This window comes from Penicillium expansum (genome assembly GCF_000769745.1).
Source record: "Penicillium expansum strain MD-8 chromosome Unknown contig284, whole genome shotgun sequence".
NCBI lineage: Eukaryota > Fungi > Ascomycota > Eurotiomycetes > Eurotiales > Aspergillaceae > Penicillium > Penicillium expansum.
The window spans coordinates 296,995-315,059 of record NW_015971188.1 but is presented as its reverse complement, the minus strand read 5'-3'; the positions used below and the strand labels follow the sequence as shown (position 1 = coordinate 315,059).

Below are 18,065 nucleotides of genomic sequence, written 5' to 3'. Positions count from 1 at the left end.
CCGATCTGCTAGGCCGCCAGATGATATGTCGTAGGGTGGTGTCGAGAATATGTTTTTTTATATAGTCATGAGGCCATTTAATACTTTGTAAAGGCTGAGCATCAAATGAGAAGGTCAATCAGAAAGAAACATTGTATGCTATCAAATAACCATACTTCAGATTTCCATACATTAGAAAATACAGGACATTCAAAATTCGTATCAACAGAAAAAGCAAGGGTTCCTTTTCCTTCACATATATATAAACCATTATTGACATCTAGAAGAGATATCCACAAGATAATATGAAAGCGATGGGTGATCAACAAAGCCGAAGAGTACATCAACCTGCCAAATCAAGGCAGGTCAATCATCTTTGCAATCTCAAAGGGAAATGGGGGTGGAAAGAGTGAAAGTGACAGGGGAGCCAGAGAGCTTGACCCAGACAGTCAGGGGGTCAGCACCGAGCTTCTCGGTAGAGAAGCCCTGGGTGCTGGTAGGGGCAACAGGGAAGGTCACCGGGATGGGGTCAGTGCAGGTATTGCCGGTGGCAGACACAGTGACGGCAGTGATCTTCTTGTTGCTGGTGGCGTAGCTCAGGGAGTAGCCACACTTGTCACGGTTGTAACGGGCAAGGAAGGAAGCGGACATCTATGATAGGTCAACATATGAACGAGAGATTGTAATGCGTTGGAAAGGGTTTATCTTACCTCCTGGTGAGTGAGTGTGATGATGGGCCATTCAGCCAGGCGGACAAACTCCTGAACCTGGGTTTCCACCCAAGCTTGCATAATGGAGTACTTCTCAGACACACCGTTGATGGTGATCGGGTCAACATCAATGTTCCGCAGGTTGGCCTGGTGGAACATGTAACCATCGTGGAAGAGACCAAAGAGGTGACGCATGGTCTCACCCTTCTCAATGGCGAGGAGGTCCTGGAAGGTGCCGGAACCAGCAGAGGTGGCGATCCATTCTGCAACGGTACAGGCAGGGGTGTCGCAGTTATAGTAGATGCGAGAGGCCCATCGAGGGTTGACCTGCATTCCATCGAAACCGTTGGCGGCAACAGTTGTGAAGAGAGGCCACATGTTATTCTCCTTGTTCAGAAGGGCAGGGCGGGTGTTGTCACCAACACAGTTGGTGATGCCGTTCTCCCACCAGGCTCGAAGGGCATCGCCGTTGTGCAGGCCAGTGATGGCAGGAGGAATGATACCGTTGGAAGTGAACTTGGTGGCCTTGTCGATACCGACGGCCGCAAGCCAAGCCTGGTTGAAGCTGATCTCCTTGTACACATCGCTGTAGGTGGCATTGTCTTGTTCCTCGTGGGTGAAGGTGTGGGAAATGTGACCGAACTTGTTGAGGTTGCTTTCGGTGGTCCACCAGGCTAGGAGCTCATCCATGGCAGTGCAAGTAGCAGTCCAGTCGTAGGTAGTGGGGACAGCAGGCCACAAGTCAGTGCCAGTTCCGAGAGGTTTCATCCACTCGAGAGGAGTGTCAGCAGGCGATTCATATTCGATAGCAGCTCCGCAAGCATCCCAGCCGGAATCGGAGGTATCAGAAGAGTTCTCGATGTTTCCATTACCGTTGTGGCCAATTTCGACGAAGTAAGAACTGCCAGCGGGCATCTTGGCGTTGATCTCATCGGTCCAGCTGGCAATTTTGCTCAAATCCTGGGCGCGAATGCGGAAGTTTTTACCGGCGGGCGAGTAAATTTCAGTCTCGAGGAACATGTCATCGATCTGAGTGTTCAGGTTGACGCGGCGGTGTCCGGCGTACAGACCGCGGGTGATCCAGGTGATCCATGCGTGCTGCAGGTAGCTGGATGTAGAACTCCAAGTAGTGTCGAAACCGATGAAGAAGGCCATCTGCTGACGACCATCGAAGTCGTTAATCACACCAGCGACACTCTCAGTGGTGAAGCCTGTGGTGGGGGCAAACGAGGCAATTTGCTTGGTAGAGGTGGTGTTGCTGATAGTCGCGGGGTAGTGCCACAGACCACTGGTGCTGACACCTGCACCGGTCTTCAAGCCAGATGTGGGGAAATCACTGATATCAGTGAATGAGACAAGTTGCTCAACTCCGCTGTCACAGCATCCGCCGATAGCGGATGCACCAAATTTGGGACCTGGGTAGACATCGTATTGGACCATACGGACACCATACTCAAGCTGGTAAGCATATAGCTGGGTCCACTGATCGGTGGTCAGGGCACTCTGGAAGCCCAGGTCACCACCATACTCATAGCTGACTTCAGAGGCAACAACAATACCTCCGAAGTTTCCTCCGGCGGTGCCATTAAGGTCGGGAAGAGTGACACCAGCGGAGGGAACAATCAGAGTGGTGAAGGGAATACCGTACCCATTGAGGCCGGAGCTAGCCACACCTGCAGAGGCAGCATCTCTGGCAATGACCAGGATGTTGGCGGCAACAGCCGCGTGGTTGAGTGGGGTTGCAGAAGCAGAAGCCGAGATGGAGATGGCGGTGGACGACATCTTAGGAGTAGTCACAGAAGCACTTGTGGAAGCAGATGCAGATGAAACAGCCGAAGACGAAACGACTGACGAAGAAGCGGCACTTGAGGCCGGCGACGAAGAAGAAGCCTGGCTGCTAGAAACGGCTGAAGACGAAACGACCGAAGACGAAACGACCGAAGACGAAACGACCGAAGACGAAACGACCGAAGACGAAACGACTGAAGACGAAACGACTGAAGACGAAACGACTGAAGACGAAACGACCGAAGACGAAACGACCGAAGACGAAACGACCGAAGACGAAACGACCGAAGACGAAACGACTGAAGACGAAACGACTGAAGACGAAACGACTGAAGACGAAACGACCGAAGACGAAACGACCGAAGACGAAACGACCGAAGACGAAACGACCGAAGACGAAACGACTGAAGACGAAACGACTGAAGATGAAACGACTGAAGACGAAACGACCGAAGACGAAACGACCGAAGACGAAACGACCGAAGACGAAACGACCGAAGACGAAACGACTGAAGACGAAACGACCGAAGACGAAACGACTGAAGACGAAACGACCGAAGACGAAACGACCGAAGACGAAACGACCGAAGACGAAACGACCGAAGACGAAACGACTGAAGACGAAACGACTGAAGATGAAACGACTGAGGAAGAAGCGGCACTTGAGGCAGGCGATGAAGAAGCCTGGCTGCTGGAAACTGCGGACGAGGCGGATGAGCTGGCGGCAGAACTTCCGGAAGGCGAAACAGCAGAGCTAGAAGCGGAGCCCGATGAGACAGACGACGACCCACTCTGGGTAGGGACGCTGGAAGAACCAGTTGAGACAGTGACGATCACTGATCCCGAAGCAGACTCGGACGGGATTGCGCCCGACGAGGTGAAAGTAACGAAGGTGGATGCTGCAGGAGTGGTGATCGGTGCAACTGCGCTAGACGAACTATCGATAGGGGTAGGCAGAGACGAAGAGACAGAAACAGAAGTGAACGAGTGTGTAGAAGTAGCGAGCGTAGTTGAGCTCACTCCAACAGAACTGCCAGGAGTACTAGAAGGAGTCGAGACCGGAGGATAATATGCGATGATGGTCGGCGTGTTCTCAGGCCAAACTCCGGGGGGAGTGTCGCATGTTATAAATGCGTAGTAGCAGCCGACCTTCAAGGCCCAGACTGGCACGGCAACCATGATATTGACCAGGTTCTCAATATGGAAGGTCACACAGTATGCAGGTCTGCAGTACTAACGACAGCTAGGAAAATGAAATAAAATACGGAGTATAATGAACGAATGGAATTAGCTTGTGTCTGTCCACCCATATGTGCCTGATCGTCATCTTTATACTACATCAAACCTTTGTGGAGTAAGCCAAAGGTTTCAACTCTAGGCCTATCGCCTTTTGTGTCTAGTTAATTTCGGAGGTAATCTCAGTTTAAAAAAGAAATACTCTATACGGGTCTCCATGTGGCGTTGATGATTTTGGGAGCTTAAAGCGAGTTCTGATTTCTGTGGGGGTCTGAGATCCGGCGATTTTGAAATGGGGAGGATATAGGAGACACACATTTTACAATATACTGCGTTGGCAACTCATGCTAAGTATGCGATTGGTCAATCAACAATTGGTCTTGGCAGGGCCAAGTGAGAAATCACTTTTTATTTTTATTTTTATATTATTTTTTTGCTTTTGGGTTAAAAATAATAAAATAAAAGGGAAAACAGAGGTAAGGCTAGGCAATTGAATGGACTACGTACGTTGAAAGGGCTAAAAGCTCCGACACCATCCCCAGTACCGAGTACAGGCCCTCTAACGGGATCAGGTACAGTTCCAACCTTGGAACATTCGCCAGGGGAAAGGACTCAGATCCCAAAGTTGGTGTGGGGAAACAAACCTTGTCCATGTCTTAGTCCAAATACCAAGTACGGGGTATGTATGATTACATGGTTCTCTGTACCATGTATGTATTTACTCACTTTACAACAAATACATGGTAATTTTCACTTACCGGTTTATACGTACAATGTCGTCTTTTTTTGATGGGGTTCTTCATTGTCCCGGCTCCACTCTTCCTTGTTGGTTTCATCAGGTCATAGTTGGCAGTTATTTTTTCCCGCTTTATTTTCTGTATTTTCCTATATTTCTTTATTTTCTATATTTCCTAGATTTTCTCTGAATTTAATTATTTTAATTATTATTATTTTCTTGCCAAGACCTCGAGTTTTGTCCGCAGAATGATATGATGCTTCTAGCCCGTGCCTAACTGCATCTTTAGCTTACAAGCTAAGCAGGCGAAATCTGATAGAGATACATCTTGAGACAGGGGTGAAAAAACACAATGTGTTCAATGTTGATATGATGTGTTCAATGAGAACAGATTCAGGGAAACACACAGGGTCCATAGGGGTAATAGTTGCCACGATATAAACCGCATGGCTTTGCTACACATGGCAGCATATCTGCTATAGAATATGTACCTATGCCTGGCTCCACCGGGTCTGTCTCATCGGTCAGCCGTGCATTTGTTAGTGGGCTTCCCTTAGTCTTGCATCTAACAAAAACTTAGTGTGTTGCTATTTTTGCCCCATGTTTCTGAGATCTCTTCGTTAGACGCCTAGACACCTACCCTTTGTCCTAAACAGTCCAAAAGAGGCGAAGCTACTCCGTCCTCCGTGTATACAATTCTTTCTTTTTTTTCTTTTTTTTTCTTTTTTTTCTCTTTTACCCCTCTGACAACCGAGCAAGGAAAATCCTAGGAGGCAAAATTGTCTACTTTACTTATGCGGCTTGGAGGAGTGGATATTCACTTTAGTCCTTCCCCCACTACTCTTTTACCTTATCATCTTGTCAACACTTAAGCTCCCCTGTGCTTTTTTTTTGTTCCACCTCAACATCTTTGGCTCTTGCATACCACAGCAGTCACTCGTTTCAGCATGTCACTATAAGCATTTGCATTGGGGAATCTCATCTCTACTTGGCAACAGGTTATCTAACCTTGTGCCTCTTATATTGCGTCCAGAGAGATATTAAGTCGAGGACTCAACGTCTTGACATAATGGCAGTAGATTCACTCCCAGTCAGGCCACATGCTCTTGGCTGGGATGCCATGAAAGAGCATTGGTGGCAATTTGTATGTTGATTCTGGTCCTCTTTGCAACTTGACGTTCGGCGCTCTTGTTACAGACACAGCACGAAAATATGCTGACTATTTCCCCTAGGTATTCATTGGAGTCTTGCTACTCACAGTCACCATTGGCTCTGTGTCAATTGTATATTCCGGAGTAAAAAGACTTATCAAATACTATAAGGTACGATATAGCCTCCACCCATGAGCTGTTTCCCTCTGGTTCGGATGCTAATTCTAGCCTATATTTAGTCAAGGCCACTACCGGACAATGTGCCATTGAATGTATCCAAGCGTCTCACTACCCTGGCCAACCGAGAACTCAACTTGATCAGCAGACGTCCGCACAAAGGAAAGCCCGCGAGCTTCGGAGTATACTTGGGAAGCTTTGAAAACCCACCTACTGTCTCGCAAGAAAGACTCTTGCAAGAATGGGATGTCTTGGTTGTGGATCCCTTCCAGACAGGTGTATCCAAAGCTATTTCCAGACACGAGCGCAGCCAAGTCCTAGGACGTGTGGATTTGGGGAAAGTCCTTCCTCCAAAGGCATCAGCTTTGACCGTCATCGAAAAGATCGAGGAATTGCTCGCAAGTGGATTCCATAATACCGCATTTTCTGGTATTCTCCTCGCCAATTGGGAAGATGTGCTCCGTCCTACGGCTCGAAGAAAGTTTCTCGAGACCATCAGCAGCCTCGGCCTGGCAGTGTATCTCGAGTCGGAGCCACCGCATTTCTTGAAGGATCGAAAGGCTGTGCAGAGTGCTGCCGTGGCGGGTTTGGTCATTCGAAATGCCAGCATCATGCCTCAAGGCGAAAAGCGGGATTACTTCCAAATGGCCGAACTACAAGCAACAATCAAGGCGTTTGTTTCTGAGTCTTGCATGAGAGACTTTGTAGTAATGGCCTGGGAAACCGTTGATGACAATGTCACCGTTCCCAATGCCATAGTCCGCAGATCTATCCAATGGTGCGGCTTTTATAGCGCGATTACCTGGATCGGTCCCGAAGCTGCTCTTCACGATGCAGATCTTAACGTCACGACTCTCGAACCTCTTCCTGCGTTTGGTTGGCTGAAGGAAGCAGAAATGATGAAGGCCCATGATACCTGGCGTGCCAACCTGAACATATTGCCTTCCCCGGATAGCAAGGCTGGCTGGGACATTCTCAAGCCAATTTTCCCTGCTATTGATGCGCTACTGGACTCGTCGGAATATGACGCAAAGGCTCCCGATAGCCCGACCATTCGACTACGTGATCCTCCAGAATGGGTCGCACAAGTCAAGTCGCAGGGCAGTCCTCTCTCTATCTCCATGTCAGGGATGGCCTACAATTCACTTGGTTGCTTCCCTCTCGGTTCAGATTCGACTCCACTGGCCTTTGCAGAAATTGTCCAATCTCAACAACGGCTCAAGTCTCTCAACCTTCTTCATCCCGTCCCGACAACAAAAATCCAAAGCATTGGACTCCTTCTAGGTCAATTCTATGACTCTCTGGATCTCTCCGAAGATGATGATAATTTGGCCAGCACAGTCAAGGAACTTTCAAACTGGGCATCCAACGATTTGTTGCATGTGAATCTTTGTCTCGACTCCGGTCTGCGCAAAAGCTCTGATTTCCGCTTTTGGGCGGTTTTTGATATGGAGCATGATGGTATTGAGATTTATGTATCCAAGAATGCGCAAGGCCTGGCTGGAACTATTCTTCACACCTTTCTCTCGGCGAAGGGATTTCCACGGCATGTTTGCTTTGAGGCCGAGGCGACCTTCGCGACCTGGTCTCGGGATGTTTCCCATGATACCGGCCTCCCCCGTCGTCTGATTCAAGATATCGATGTTCTCAGCCCTGAAGAGCGCCTCCTTCTCTTGCAGCACCTCTCTCTGACCGATTCTCATAGCGAGCTATCTGAAGTGATCTGCACCTACATTCGCAAGCAACTAGTGGATGCCCCTTCGTTTGCTCAATTGAAAGCGCTGAACACAGTTGGGTATCTCGAGAAATCTACCTCTCCCGAGGATCTAATCAGGTCTCGTATCAATTGGTACATGGATCAAGGTTGCAGATACCCCTCTCTTGACGTTTGCCTTGATCTTTTCCATCAAGCCGACAGTGTACTCTCTGATGTTCTGAGGTGTCGCCGCGAGGATGACCTTGCCGCCATTACTAGTGGTCTATGCGCGCTTCTCCAAGGTGGCTTCGTTGACACCTATGTGGATATGATGGCTCTTGCGCTCTTCTGTGCCGCAAGACAGGGAGCCTTCGATGAGATTTACGCAGAAGTGACTGATCGGAATCCTCTATTTAACAACCATACCGATCAGGCTGCCGCCTTCGCAGAGTCATTTGCCCTTGGATCGCGATGTGAAGCTTATTTTGACGTAGCTCCCAGTGTTTTCGGAAAGTTGTTATCCGACCGGTTCAGAGCTTACTATGGAGAACATCAGCCCCCGAACTGGGTTAATGGTGCTCCAGAGCTCGCTACATCCTACGCCGGAGCTCAGATTGATGTCAATCCCGATGAGCAACCTAAGACTATGCCTGGATACCAGCGATTCACATTTTTGAGTGTCTTCGCCATTCCGGCTTTGATTGATATTATCTTGCTTACCATGGTTGGCCGCGGACTCTATCTTTCTGCCGCCATGTCCCACGATGAACAGGACAGTGCAACTATGGCGCTGATGATCTCTCTGCTGTTTTCCGGTGCAATTGGTACCTGGATTGCATGTGGTGGCCCTTACTACCTCATTTCGATGGCCTTTGCAGCAGCGAACATGTTCGTCCTCATTCGGCTGATTGCTGGTATTGCTTTCACTGTGGCCGGTGGCTTGATCGGCTTTGTTGCCATTTCAAGTGTTCGAGGCCCTCGCGCCGGTATCATCTTCTACCTCTACCTGATCGCTCTGACAATCTACTTCTCAACCTTCGCCTCGCTTGCAAGCTTCAGTTACCCTGGCTCGACCTTTTTATCTGGGCGCAAGCCAATTATTATGTGCATCCCGATCCTCTTCTTGGCACCGATCATAACGGCCTGGACTGGCAACGACTCGGCTGTCTATCTCGCCATTATCTATGTCTTCATTGGTGTTCTCTTGCTCTGCCTTCGTTCGGTTACCTCCAAATGGGTCACTTGGTACCAATCTGTGCGACGCACCGATGACACTGAGATCCGTAAGTGGTATATCACTGCCTATGGACATGATGACGAGAAAGTCTTCGCCAATATGAGTGACCCGGCTGCCCTCAAGCTGGCGAGAGAAGCCCTGTCGAAAGACGTCTTGGCTGAGACAAAGCGCGGAATATTCTCAAAAGCATCCAAGGATAAAATGGTCGTTGAGCTTGCCCGGGACTGGGAGTCTACCAATTTCCTTCTCGATTGGTACTGTCGCCACGCAGATGTGCCGAGGCCGATTCCGTTCAGTTCTGGTTGGAACATCCAAACCAAGGTCGCACTTGATACCTTGCGCAACTCCCAGAAAGGTCTTCGTCTGCACAATGCATTCGTTCACTGGCGCCAATCGAGCAAAGAGATTGGATGTGGTGTTCTCTACTTTGTGATTGCACTTCTCGACAAATGGGCACAACTACTGAGTGGTGATCGCATTCTTGGCCTCACTGGCAGTGTGAATGATGCTAATCGAATGGCTGTTGGCTTTGCCCTTGCCTACTATTTGATCGGGGCCGTGCTCATTGATACTAAAGCCCAGGAGCTCCACGATGCTCTTGGTCGCAATGCACCTTTTTCCGTCAGATCTGCAAAGGATATTCGACTCGCACAGAAAAAGGAGGTGCAGCTCCGGCGAAAGGTATACTGGCGAGTTCTTTTTAGATTCCTTTTGTGGCATGTCTGGAGTCTTGCCCTTGCTACTGCTCTCATTTGGACCTTCCAATCATCGATTGAAGGCATGATTGTTTTCTTCTCCTACGTTCTCGCCTACACTGGTTTGATCTGGTACCAATACACAAAGATCTTCACCGGCCCTCATGCATTGAAGCCTCTCCTCATTGGTATCTGCATCGGGTTGCCAGTCGGCATCGCTCTCAAACTCTGTATGCCGCGTTCTCTATACTCGCAGATCATTGGACTCGGATCTGCCACCTGGACCGTTGCCATCCTCTCGATTTGGAATGCCAAAATGGGTATGCCAAACAAAGTGGACTCTCCGGTGGAACTTGGCCGCACCTTCCATGCGTTTACAACACCATGGTCGGACCCCGAATGGTCTCAGCAAGAGCTTCAGACTTTCTTCGAAAGCTATTCGCTACTTCCTTCCGATTCCCGATTCAAGCTCAATCCTGCTATTCATCCTGGTGTCGAAATCAAGAGTACTATGATGTCTTGCAGAGAAGAACTTAGGATTGAAGAGGCGTTCCCCTGCTCCAAGAATATTGTCAACACCGCAATTTCAGCGTGGGAGAAGGGCGACATTGTCATTGAGCTTGTCTCTCCTGGCTCTCTCGGTCCCGGCATTCGCGCTCTCAGTTGCAGTACCGGAAACCAGTTAAAGTTAGCCATCACCGTGGGAGGGCTCCTAGACGAGCGTCTTGATATCAGCGCAAATTGTCAGATCATTGCTGAAACATTGCTTCATGCTGTCACAGAGCTTATGATGGGTATTCCTCATGAGTACGCATCATTGGCAGGATCGATTGTCTCCGGTGGAGTAACTCACACAATGGCTCAACAGCTTCGTGAGGAGGCCAACACAACTACAGTCGTACGCTGGGCTAAGAAGGAGCTTCTTCGGCAGCTTTGCCTTGGCTTTGAGGCCGATCTCCATTGGGACAAGCTGCCAACCGAAGTTCGGGATGTGCTGCTGAAGCGTTGTTTGGGTCAACAATGCAGCCTCTCCAATAGCCAACGCCAATGGCTCCAGAAAAATCTTTGCACATTCGATACCGATGACCTTAATATCCATGTTGCTCGTTGCAACCTTGGAGCAGCCACTGCAATTAGCGTTCTCGACTATGCGCACTGGGGAACTGGAGAAAGCGCTCTTCCTAAAGAGCCCGAGACTTCAAAGTACATTTCCTACATACCTCGAAAGCTCCCGATTGCGTTATCGCTAGTCCGATCACCAGCTAGCTACATTTACCACAAGCTGGGATCAATGGTCAAGTTCTTTGTGGTGGCTTTGGTTGCAGACCCGGAATTCCAGAGAGAGTTCAATCACGTCACTCGGACCCTTCCGACCGTTGTCCGCGTGCCAGTTGTATTCTTGTTTAATATGGTCTGGGTTTATTCTAAGATCGTTCAAGATCTGGGCTTGTCATTCTTTCTCTTCCATGGCCGCAAGAACGTCAAGCGGCTGTGGGAAGAGACTAAGGGCATGACGATCCATATCAAAAAGAGCCGGGTCATTATCCAGAGCCTGGACGGCACCTTCACAGCCTTCAGGCACCACGAGATTGATGGCGGTTTCAAGATCTACCACTATTCTGGTGAGCATAAGACCGAGCCCAAAGAGGTCAAATCTCTGAAGTACGTCAGCACCTATTCGGGTGACATGTTGCTTCTGGTCAAGCAAGAATTCAAGGACGGCAAAGTGATCAACGAATACCACTACGACTACCGAGTTCCGACTAAGAAGGGCTTCAAGCTTGGCAAATCCCCAAATCGCATTCCACTAGGACGACGTTGCGTGTCAGGAACAAACCATCTGCAAAGCGTCCAGTACAACCGCAAAGGTCTCATCGAATCGGGTTCCTACATGAAGGATGGCAATCTGATCCGCTTCAAGTACCACTATCGCAAGAACCCCCGTTTTGGTGATGAGTTGCTGCGAGCCGAGTTCGTGTTATCCCACATCAGCTGCACGGTGTCTTGGTGTGCGCCTCCACGTCGCCATCCCGAGAAGGTTGAGCGCTGGATTCCTCACTCCAAGGTCACCGAGGCCAGCTTTGTCCAGGGTGCTGATGTCTATGAAAGTCGATGGCTGTATGATCACAAATTCCATCCTACCATCTTCACCACTATCAATGGGCAGAAGATGCAGACTCCGCCCATGATTGAACACGATTATCTGGGTGTATTGTCCAAGCCGAAGTATACCAGCTTTGTGCATGATAACCCATTTGTCTACTGTGATAGTCTCCAATCAAACCTTCTTACCCGGACACTGGGTCTCACGAAGAAGCGTTTTGTGGTGTCAACTTCTCGGGCTCGCTCCTTGATGTGGAAGGCATGGAAGGATCGCGTTGACTTCGATGCGATTATTGTACGCTGGATGGACGACCGCATTCTTCGCAGAGATAAGGTTCTTACCCCTTACTGGCGCAGCCGTGACTGGGGCAATCTTGGATCTGCAAAGAAGTACGTGGATCTCCGCGCTGATGCAATCATGGCCAGTGCAGATCTAGACGACAACATTTCCAGCTGGACCCCGCTCGCTGTTAAACTCACCGATCTGCTCAACTTTGGCCCTGGAGGTGATGCTGTTGTTAACACCCGCTCCAAGAACTTTGGCCTCGATACCGACAAGACGCTCCATGTCATGGCAGCAGACAACGGCACCTGGCCCAATGAAGGTGGCGGTGTCTCTGCCTGTCGACGAGATATGATCAACTCCCTGCGGACCATCAAATGGCACATGATTTGCGAGTCTGCAAACGATTTTGGTGTCCCCAAGCATCAGACCGAACAGAACATCCAGTCTCTCAAGCTCATCCCGCTTTGGGGTATGGACTTCCTCACTCCAACTCACGGTTTGTTCCAGAACAAGCTGGATGCTGAGGTGGACAATGTTACATCAGCGAGCGAGTTCGACATCAAGATGAATTTCATTCCGATTCTGACAGCTTTGGTTAAAGGTGCCCGGGCAGTTCATCTCTCGAAGTCTGATATCCACCAGGCGACTCGAGCACTTGTAAACCTGAACACATACTTCCAAGAGTCCCGTCATTGGACTCAGGTGTGGAACAGTGAGACAGTGAAGCAGAGCTGGCGCGATTTATGGCTGACCCAGGAAATGTCAAACACCATTCCGTCCTCCCAGTGGTTTGACACTGAGCTTCCTACCCTGGCATCCCTCGATGTCGCCCTGGAGCTCTGGTACCGGTATCTCTTTATCTTCTCGATCCCGGTTCCTGAAAAGATTCCTTCAACCTTCCAAGCCTCACATCACAGCGTCAGTGCCTCTTACGGTGTTGTATGCAAGATCAAGCGCAACTGTACCTTGCAGATTTGGGACCACGCCATCAGTTGGCGTGAAACCAATCTCTGCCTTTCGTCTGCCCTTTGCAAGCTCTCGCCATTTGTTCGAAACGCGCTTCTTGGATTGATGCGAATTACTTCCGTCTTGACCCTACACCACGCAGACATCATCCTTCCATGTGCAGACTTCTTCAACCCCGGTTGGGAGGTCGAGATTGGTACCTGCCAGGGCACGATTGAGCACCGAAACACTTTCCGTCGAAAGATCGATCCTGTCGTCAACGGTATCACTGACATGCAGAAGTTCTCTCCGGTCAAGGAAATCAAATCCGAGCGCCCGACTGTGACCATGCTGTCCCACGTTTGGTATGCCAAGGACATCAAGACTGCCCTTCTTGCTGCGGATATCATCATCAACCAGTGGAAGTTCGACGAGTACCATCTAGACATCTATGGCGCCATTGACAAGGCCCCGACTTACTCTACCGAGTGTCAAGAGATTATCGCATCAAAGGGTCTTCGCGGCAGAGTCACACTCCGTGGAACTGCCGACCCCATGAAGGTCCTGGAGAACACCTGGCTCTTCCTAAATTCATCTCTGTCTGAAGGCCTCCCTCTTGCCCTGGGAGAGGCTGCTTTGACTGGAGCTCCCGTAGTCTGCACAGACGTCGGTGCTTCCCTCCGAGTACTGAGCGACCCAGATGACTTCTCTCGCTTCAGTGCTGTCGTCGCACCGAACGACGCCCTCGCCCTGGCAAAGGCCCAAATTGGCATGCTTGCCATGCTCGGCGAATGGAGCAAACACAGCGAAGACACATCGCCTGCACCAGTCCTGACTTCCTCTCCCACACCCGAGGAAGTAACAGCCATCACCCGCCGTATGTACGAGAAGAGCGAGCATCGTCGCAAACTCGGCATGATGACCCGCAAGATTGTCCAGAAGTCCTTCAGCGGCGACCGGTACCTCCGCGAGCACGAGCAGATGTTGTGGATTGGCAAGTCCGCCAAGCTAATGGCTAGCCGCGCAGCTGGCGACCCGATCGAGCCGGCCGATGTGGCAGCTGCTATCGAGACTGGCGTCGATGAAGAGATCATCACTATCCCGCGCGGCGCGGTGCACTCCTGGCGCTCTTCTGCCCAGTCCGGTATCTCCACTATCTACAGTTCTACATCCCAGTTACCCGGTCGCGGCGGCTACAATCGTCCCATGTCTGATATCTCGGCTATGAGCATGAGCAATGTCTCCACGGATACCGAGTCCTTCGCTCGCCTGCCTGTCTTTGCGCCAAGGCCTACCGCGCTGTCCAATCTCAGCTCCCCGGGTAATCAATCACCCGTATGGACTCCCAACCATCGGTTGTCTCTGCTGAGTCCTCACGCTCACTCTCGTGCTCGATCCAACTCGCGCTCCGTTTCAACCGTCGGTCGGGAACAGCTGCGTGGCTTGCAACGTGAAGACTTCCTTCCATATCGAAATTCGGACATTAGTGTCGCCAACCGAGAGGACTTCATTCGAGCTGGCGGGCTTTCTCCTAGTCACACCTCTTGATTTGAGTTTCATACGCTCACCCTCCTTCCTACCCCCTACTTGCACATACTGCACTCCTGTATATTTTCCTCGCTGCATTCTGTTCATACTTGCATTATCCGGTGTCTGACTTTGTTTCTTTTCAAAACCCCTCTGTTAATATGTTTTGTCGATTTTTTATACCAGTTTTATTGGTTTGACATGTCGAAAAATTGTGGCATACCTCAGCGACTATAGCCCTTTTACCCCATATTCTTAGTCTTAATAATGAGAATATATTCATTTAAACTATGCATCATTTGTTCCTTAAAGCTATACATATATATCTAGCGGGATATAATCTACAAACGGAGTGTAGATAATTCCAAAACAAATGTAATTATCCCGAAAAGCCGAAAAAAAGAGCAAAAATAGACGAACTGCGCAAGATCCTGCGTCACGTCGACTCTTGTGGTTTCGGACTCGTGATCCGATGCCATTCACCGTTGAACGCATTGATGAGCCAGCTCGAGAGGCCTTAATTCAAAATTAGTCGTGTCCTTTGCCAACATTGGGAAGCCATGAAATGGAAGCACGTCAGAAATCAACTTACGTTCATAAACAAGCGCATGTGCCATGTGGAATTGTATACTGTGATCCGAGTCAGGGAAGACCTGCATGTCGTAGTTGTCGATGTTCTTCAAATCCAGCTTGTCGATCAACACAAGAGTATTCTGGAGATGAACATTGTCGTCGGCGACACCGTGCATAATCAAAAACCGAACACTCTGACCTAGGGCCGTGACATCACTGATGGAGGCATTTGCATAGCCTGAGGGGTTGTGCTCGGGGGTGTGCATATAACGTTCTGTATAGATAGAGTCTATGAAGAATTAGCATGTCAGTAATTGCATGTGTGAACAATAGTAATTTGAATGAGCTTACCGTAGAACCTCCAATCAGTGACGGGTGCCACGGCCATGCCATATTGGAATGTCTCGCCCGCATCTTGTTCAAGGACCTTCAGGGTCATGTAGCCGCCGTAGCTCCAGCCCCAAACTGCCATGCGGCTTTCATCCACGTAACTCTTGCTAGCCCAGATCTTGGCCGTCTCAATCTGATCGAGAGCTTCATAATGACCGATATTACCACGGACAACGCATCGGGCTTCTCTCCCAATGAAACCTGTTCCTCGACCATCCACAGTGACGACGATATAACCCAGACTCGAGGCAACATAGGTCTGGAAGTCGATCGTGAATTTGCGGTCGACCGTTTGCGATCCTGGTCCACCATATAGGTAGAAAAGCACGGGGTATTTCTTTGCAGGGTCAAAGTTCGGAGGGCGGCGCTCCAGAACTTGGAGCGTGTAACCATCAATGGTTACATTGGTGTACACCTCTGTTGGGAGGGCGAAATCTTCGACCATCTTGGCGAGTTTAACATTCTCCTCGATGAGGTTTATGAAGTCAATTTCATCACCTTGGGTGTTGATCACAGCCTGCCACGGCACTTCTGGGCCTTTATAGCTGAGTAAACCATAGCCGGCTCCATGAGAAAATGAAACCTCGAAAAATCCGGGTGCAGATACATCCGTCAGAGGTCGAAGATCGGATCCGTCCAGTTTGACCGAGTATACGTGACGCTGGGTAGGAGCCTCCTTTGTGGCAACAAAATATACCAGACCCTTCTTCAGGTCAACAGCGGACGGTGCCTTGACCACTTCCCAATTGCCCTTGGTCAACATCACAGGTTCTGGGTTATCGAAAGGTGTGAAATAAGCCAAGTGATCATAGCCTTCATAAATAACGGTGTTAATATAACCATCGTGTGGTCGACCATTTTCGGGGTCAGCGGGAATAACCCGAGTCGACTGTGAAGGTTCAACCCAACCACCATCTAGAGCGGCGATATCGTCTGACCGCACCAGTTTGCCAGTTCGGGCCTTTGTGTCCATAACAAAAATCTTCACAACATCGCTCTCGCGGTTGGTCTCTCGGACCAAAACCTTGCCCCCAGACGCCCAGACAATCTCGATGATAATTCTTTCATCGTCGACAAAGTCCTCTGGCATCTCAAATGAGAAAACCTCGTTTTTCTCGACATCATAGAACTGCAAGTTGACAATTGGATTCGGGCTGCCAGGTTTCGGGTATTTGATCTGCCTGACTTCGGGGTAATTTTCAAGTCCGGGCGGTGGCTCTTTGCCTGATGGTCGTGAAAGGAAGTATTGAATAGGATATTCAGGGACTGCTGACTCGTTTGTCCGAAGGAATGCGACAAACTTGCCATCACCAGACCACCAGGTGCCGGTGTTGCCTGCAAAGACTTCTTCCTCGTACACCCAGTCTGGAACACCATAGAAGAGGTTCTCGTTGCCATCCTTGGTGATGGGGGTGACCTCCAAAGAGGCCAACTTACGCAAATATAGGTTGTTCTCACGAACAAACACGACCGCATCAGAGGTCGGCGACCAAGCTGCCAGCTGTACACGTCCACTCAGGTTCCCAGGATCTAGCGGCTCGGCCTTCTGTGTCGCCACATCCAAGATCCAATATTTTCCAAAATACGAGTGTCTCCAATTGGACTGGCTGTCAGTCATGATCAAGACCTTGTTCATATCAGGACTTGGCCAAGTCTTGGCCGGTGGCAAGGCCTCTCCATCAAACCAGATATACGCCTTCTTCATCAACACCCTGGTCTCGAGGGCATCGACGCCATTCTTACTACTGCGGATGTCTTTCACCCGCAAAAAGGCGTCTTGTTTCTCGCCCTGCTCAACCAAAAGACCATCCTCGCCGTCCGGGCCTGCAATCCAAGAGATCGCATGGGACTTTGGAGACCAGGTACCACTCAAGACTTGCTCGAGTGTCACTGGTTTCCCGTGGGTCGCATGACCGGTCGCCGAGTCTGGTTCGTGAATCACCGCAGTTGAAGTAGTTGCGGCAGATGAGAGCGCCGCTATATCGGGTCGTTTTTGCGTGAGGAACAGCACGAAGGCAAGCACCCAGCCACCGACGCAGAGCAACACCAGTAACCAGACAATCTGGCGCAGGCGACTAGACGAACCGGCCTTCTTCCCGCTTGATATAAGAGGCTCATCAGAACCAATCTCCCCTCCGTCTTCAATGTCCCGGTATCTTTCCCCCTCCCCTTCCTCCATCGGCATCGTGTTGCCTCCCTTGTGGCTCTTCATGAATGATTCGGAGGCGATTGACAGGCCGGAGTCGGTGGATGTTTGTGAGGTGAGGGATTCAGACCGTTGTCGATTCAACGGTACGGACTCTGAGTTCCCTTCGTCTTCGAACTTCCCCATGGTGTTTGTTGATCGGAGTGCACGGGTGGAGCTGACGTCCCGATCGTCACACTATCTCTTATCGCCCCCAACTCGAGGCGGGCAAGTGCCAGTAATCACTGTCTTAAATAACAGTAAGTCTGTGCGTGTATATATGTATAGAGTCGCCAAATTACTAAGACAATATATGAAAAGGCAAAGGTCACTTTTCAAGAGCATCCAATGTCGAGGGATCTTGTGAAACGGCCCGAGCCCATCTCTTGGCGCGAGTTATTCATGTCTTTAGCTTCAAATATTCTTATTCAACACCGTTTTGGGTTTAACATTTTGGCTTTCATATCTGATGGTGATTGGTTTACTTCTTACAGACTAATCTTGTTGCTAAAGTGTACAATATCTATGGAATTAATGGCTATTTATCGGGGTAATTGGCCCTCAAATTGTTGCCCTAGTTATATATCTCGAATATGTGCATACACACGTGTGTGATATTGAGCTGTACTACGCTTTTCTAAAAGGATATGT

General features: G+C 49.7%; 4 protein-coding genes across 4 annotated transcripts; 2 read left to right on the top strand and 2 right to left on the bottom strand.

Annotated features, from left to right (window-relative positions):
* Positions 1-363: 363 nt before the first annotated feature.
* On the bottom strand, positions 364-2,275 carry agd3 (putative extracellular serine-rich protein; the record flags this gene model as incomplete). Its single annotated transcript, XM_016745871.1, has 3 exons — positions 364-630; positions 690-2,192; positions 2,249-2,275. The coding sequence occupies 3 exons, from the start codon at positions 2,273-2,275 to the stop codon at positions 364-366; spliced, it is 1,797 nt and encodes a 598-aa protein (XP_016602318.1).
* A 119-nt stretch (positions 2,276-2,394) lies between these two features.
* On the top strand, positions 2,395-3,546 carry PEX2_086000 (uncharacterized protein; the record flags this gene model as incomplete). Its single annotated transcript, XM_016745870.1, has 1 exon — positions 2,395-3,546. One exon carries the CDS (start codon positions 2,395-2,397, stop codon positions 3,544-3,546), a length of 1,152 nt encoding a protein of 383 aa, XP_016602317.1.
* Positions 3,547-5,518: 1,972 nt separating this feature from the next.
* On the top strand, positions 5,519-14,287 carry gtb3 (glycosyltransferase family 4 protein; the record flags this gene model as incomplete). The annotated part of the gene is made up of 2 exons (XM_016745869.1): positions 5,519-5,593; positions 5,840-14,287. The coding sequence occupies 2 exons, from the start codon at positions 5,519-5,521 to the stop codon at positions 14,285-14,287; spliced, it is 8,523 nt and encodes a 2,840-aa protein (XP_016602316.1).
* Positions 14,288-14,702: 415 nt separating this feature from the next.
* On the bottom strand, positions 14,703-17,561 carry dapB (dipeptidyl aminopeptidase dapB; the record flags this gene model as incomplete). The annotated part of the gene is made up of 3 exons (XM_016745868.1): positions 14,703-14,782; positions 14,859-15,128; positions 15,191-17,561. 3 exons carry the CDS (start codon positions 17,559-17,561, stop codon positions 14,703-14,705), a joined length of 2,721 nt encoding a protein of 906 aa, XP_016602315.1.
* Positions 17,562-18,065: the final 504 nt, after the last annotated feature.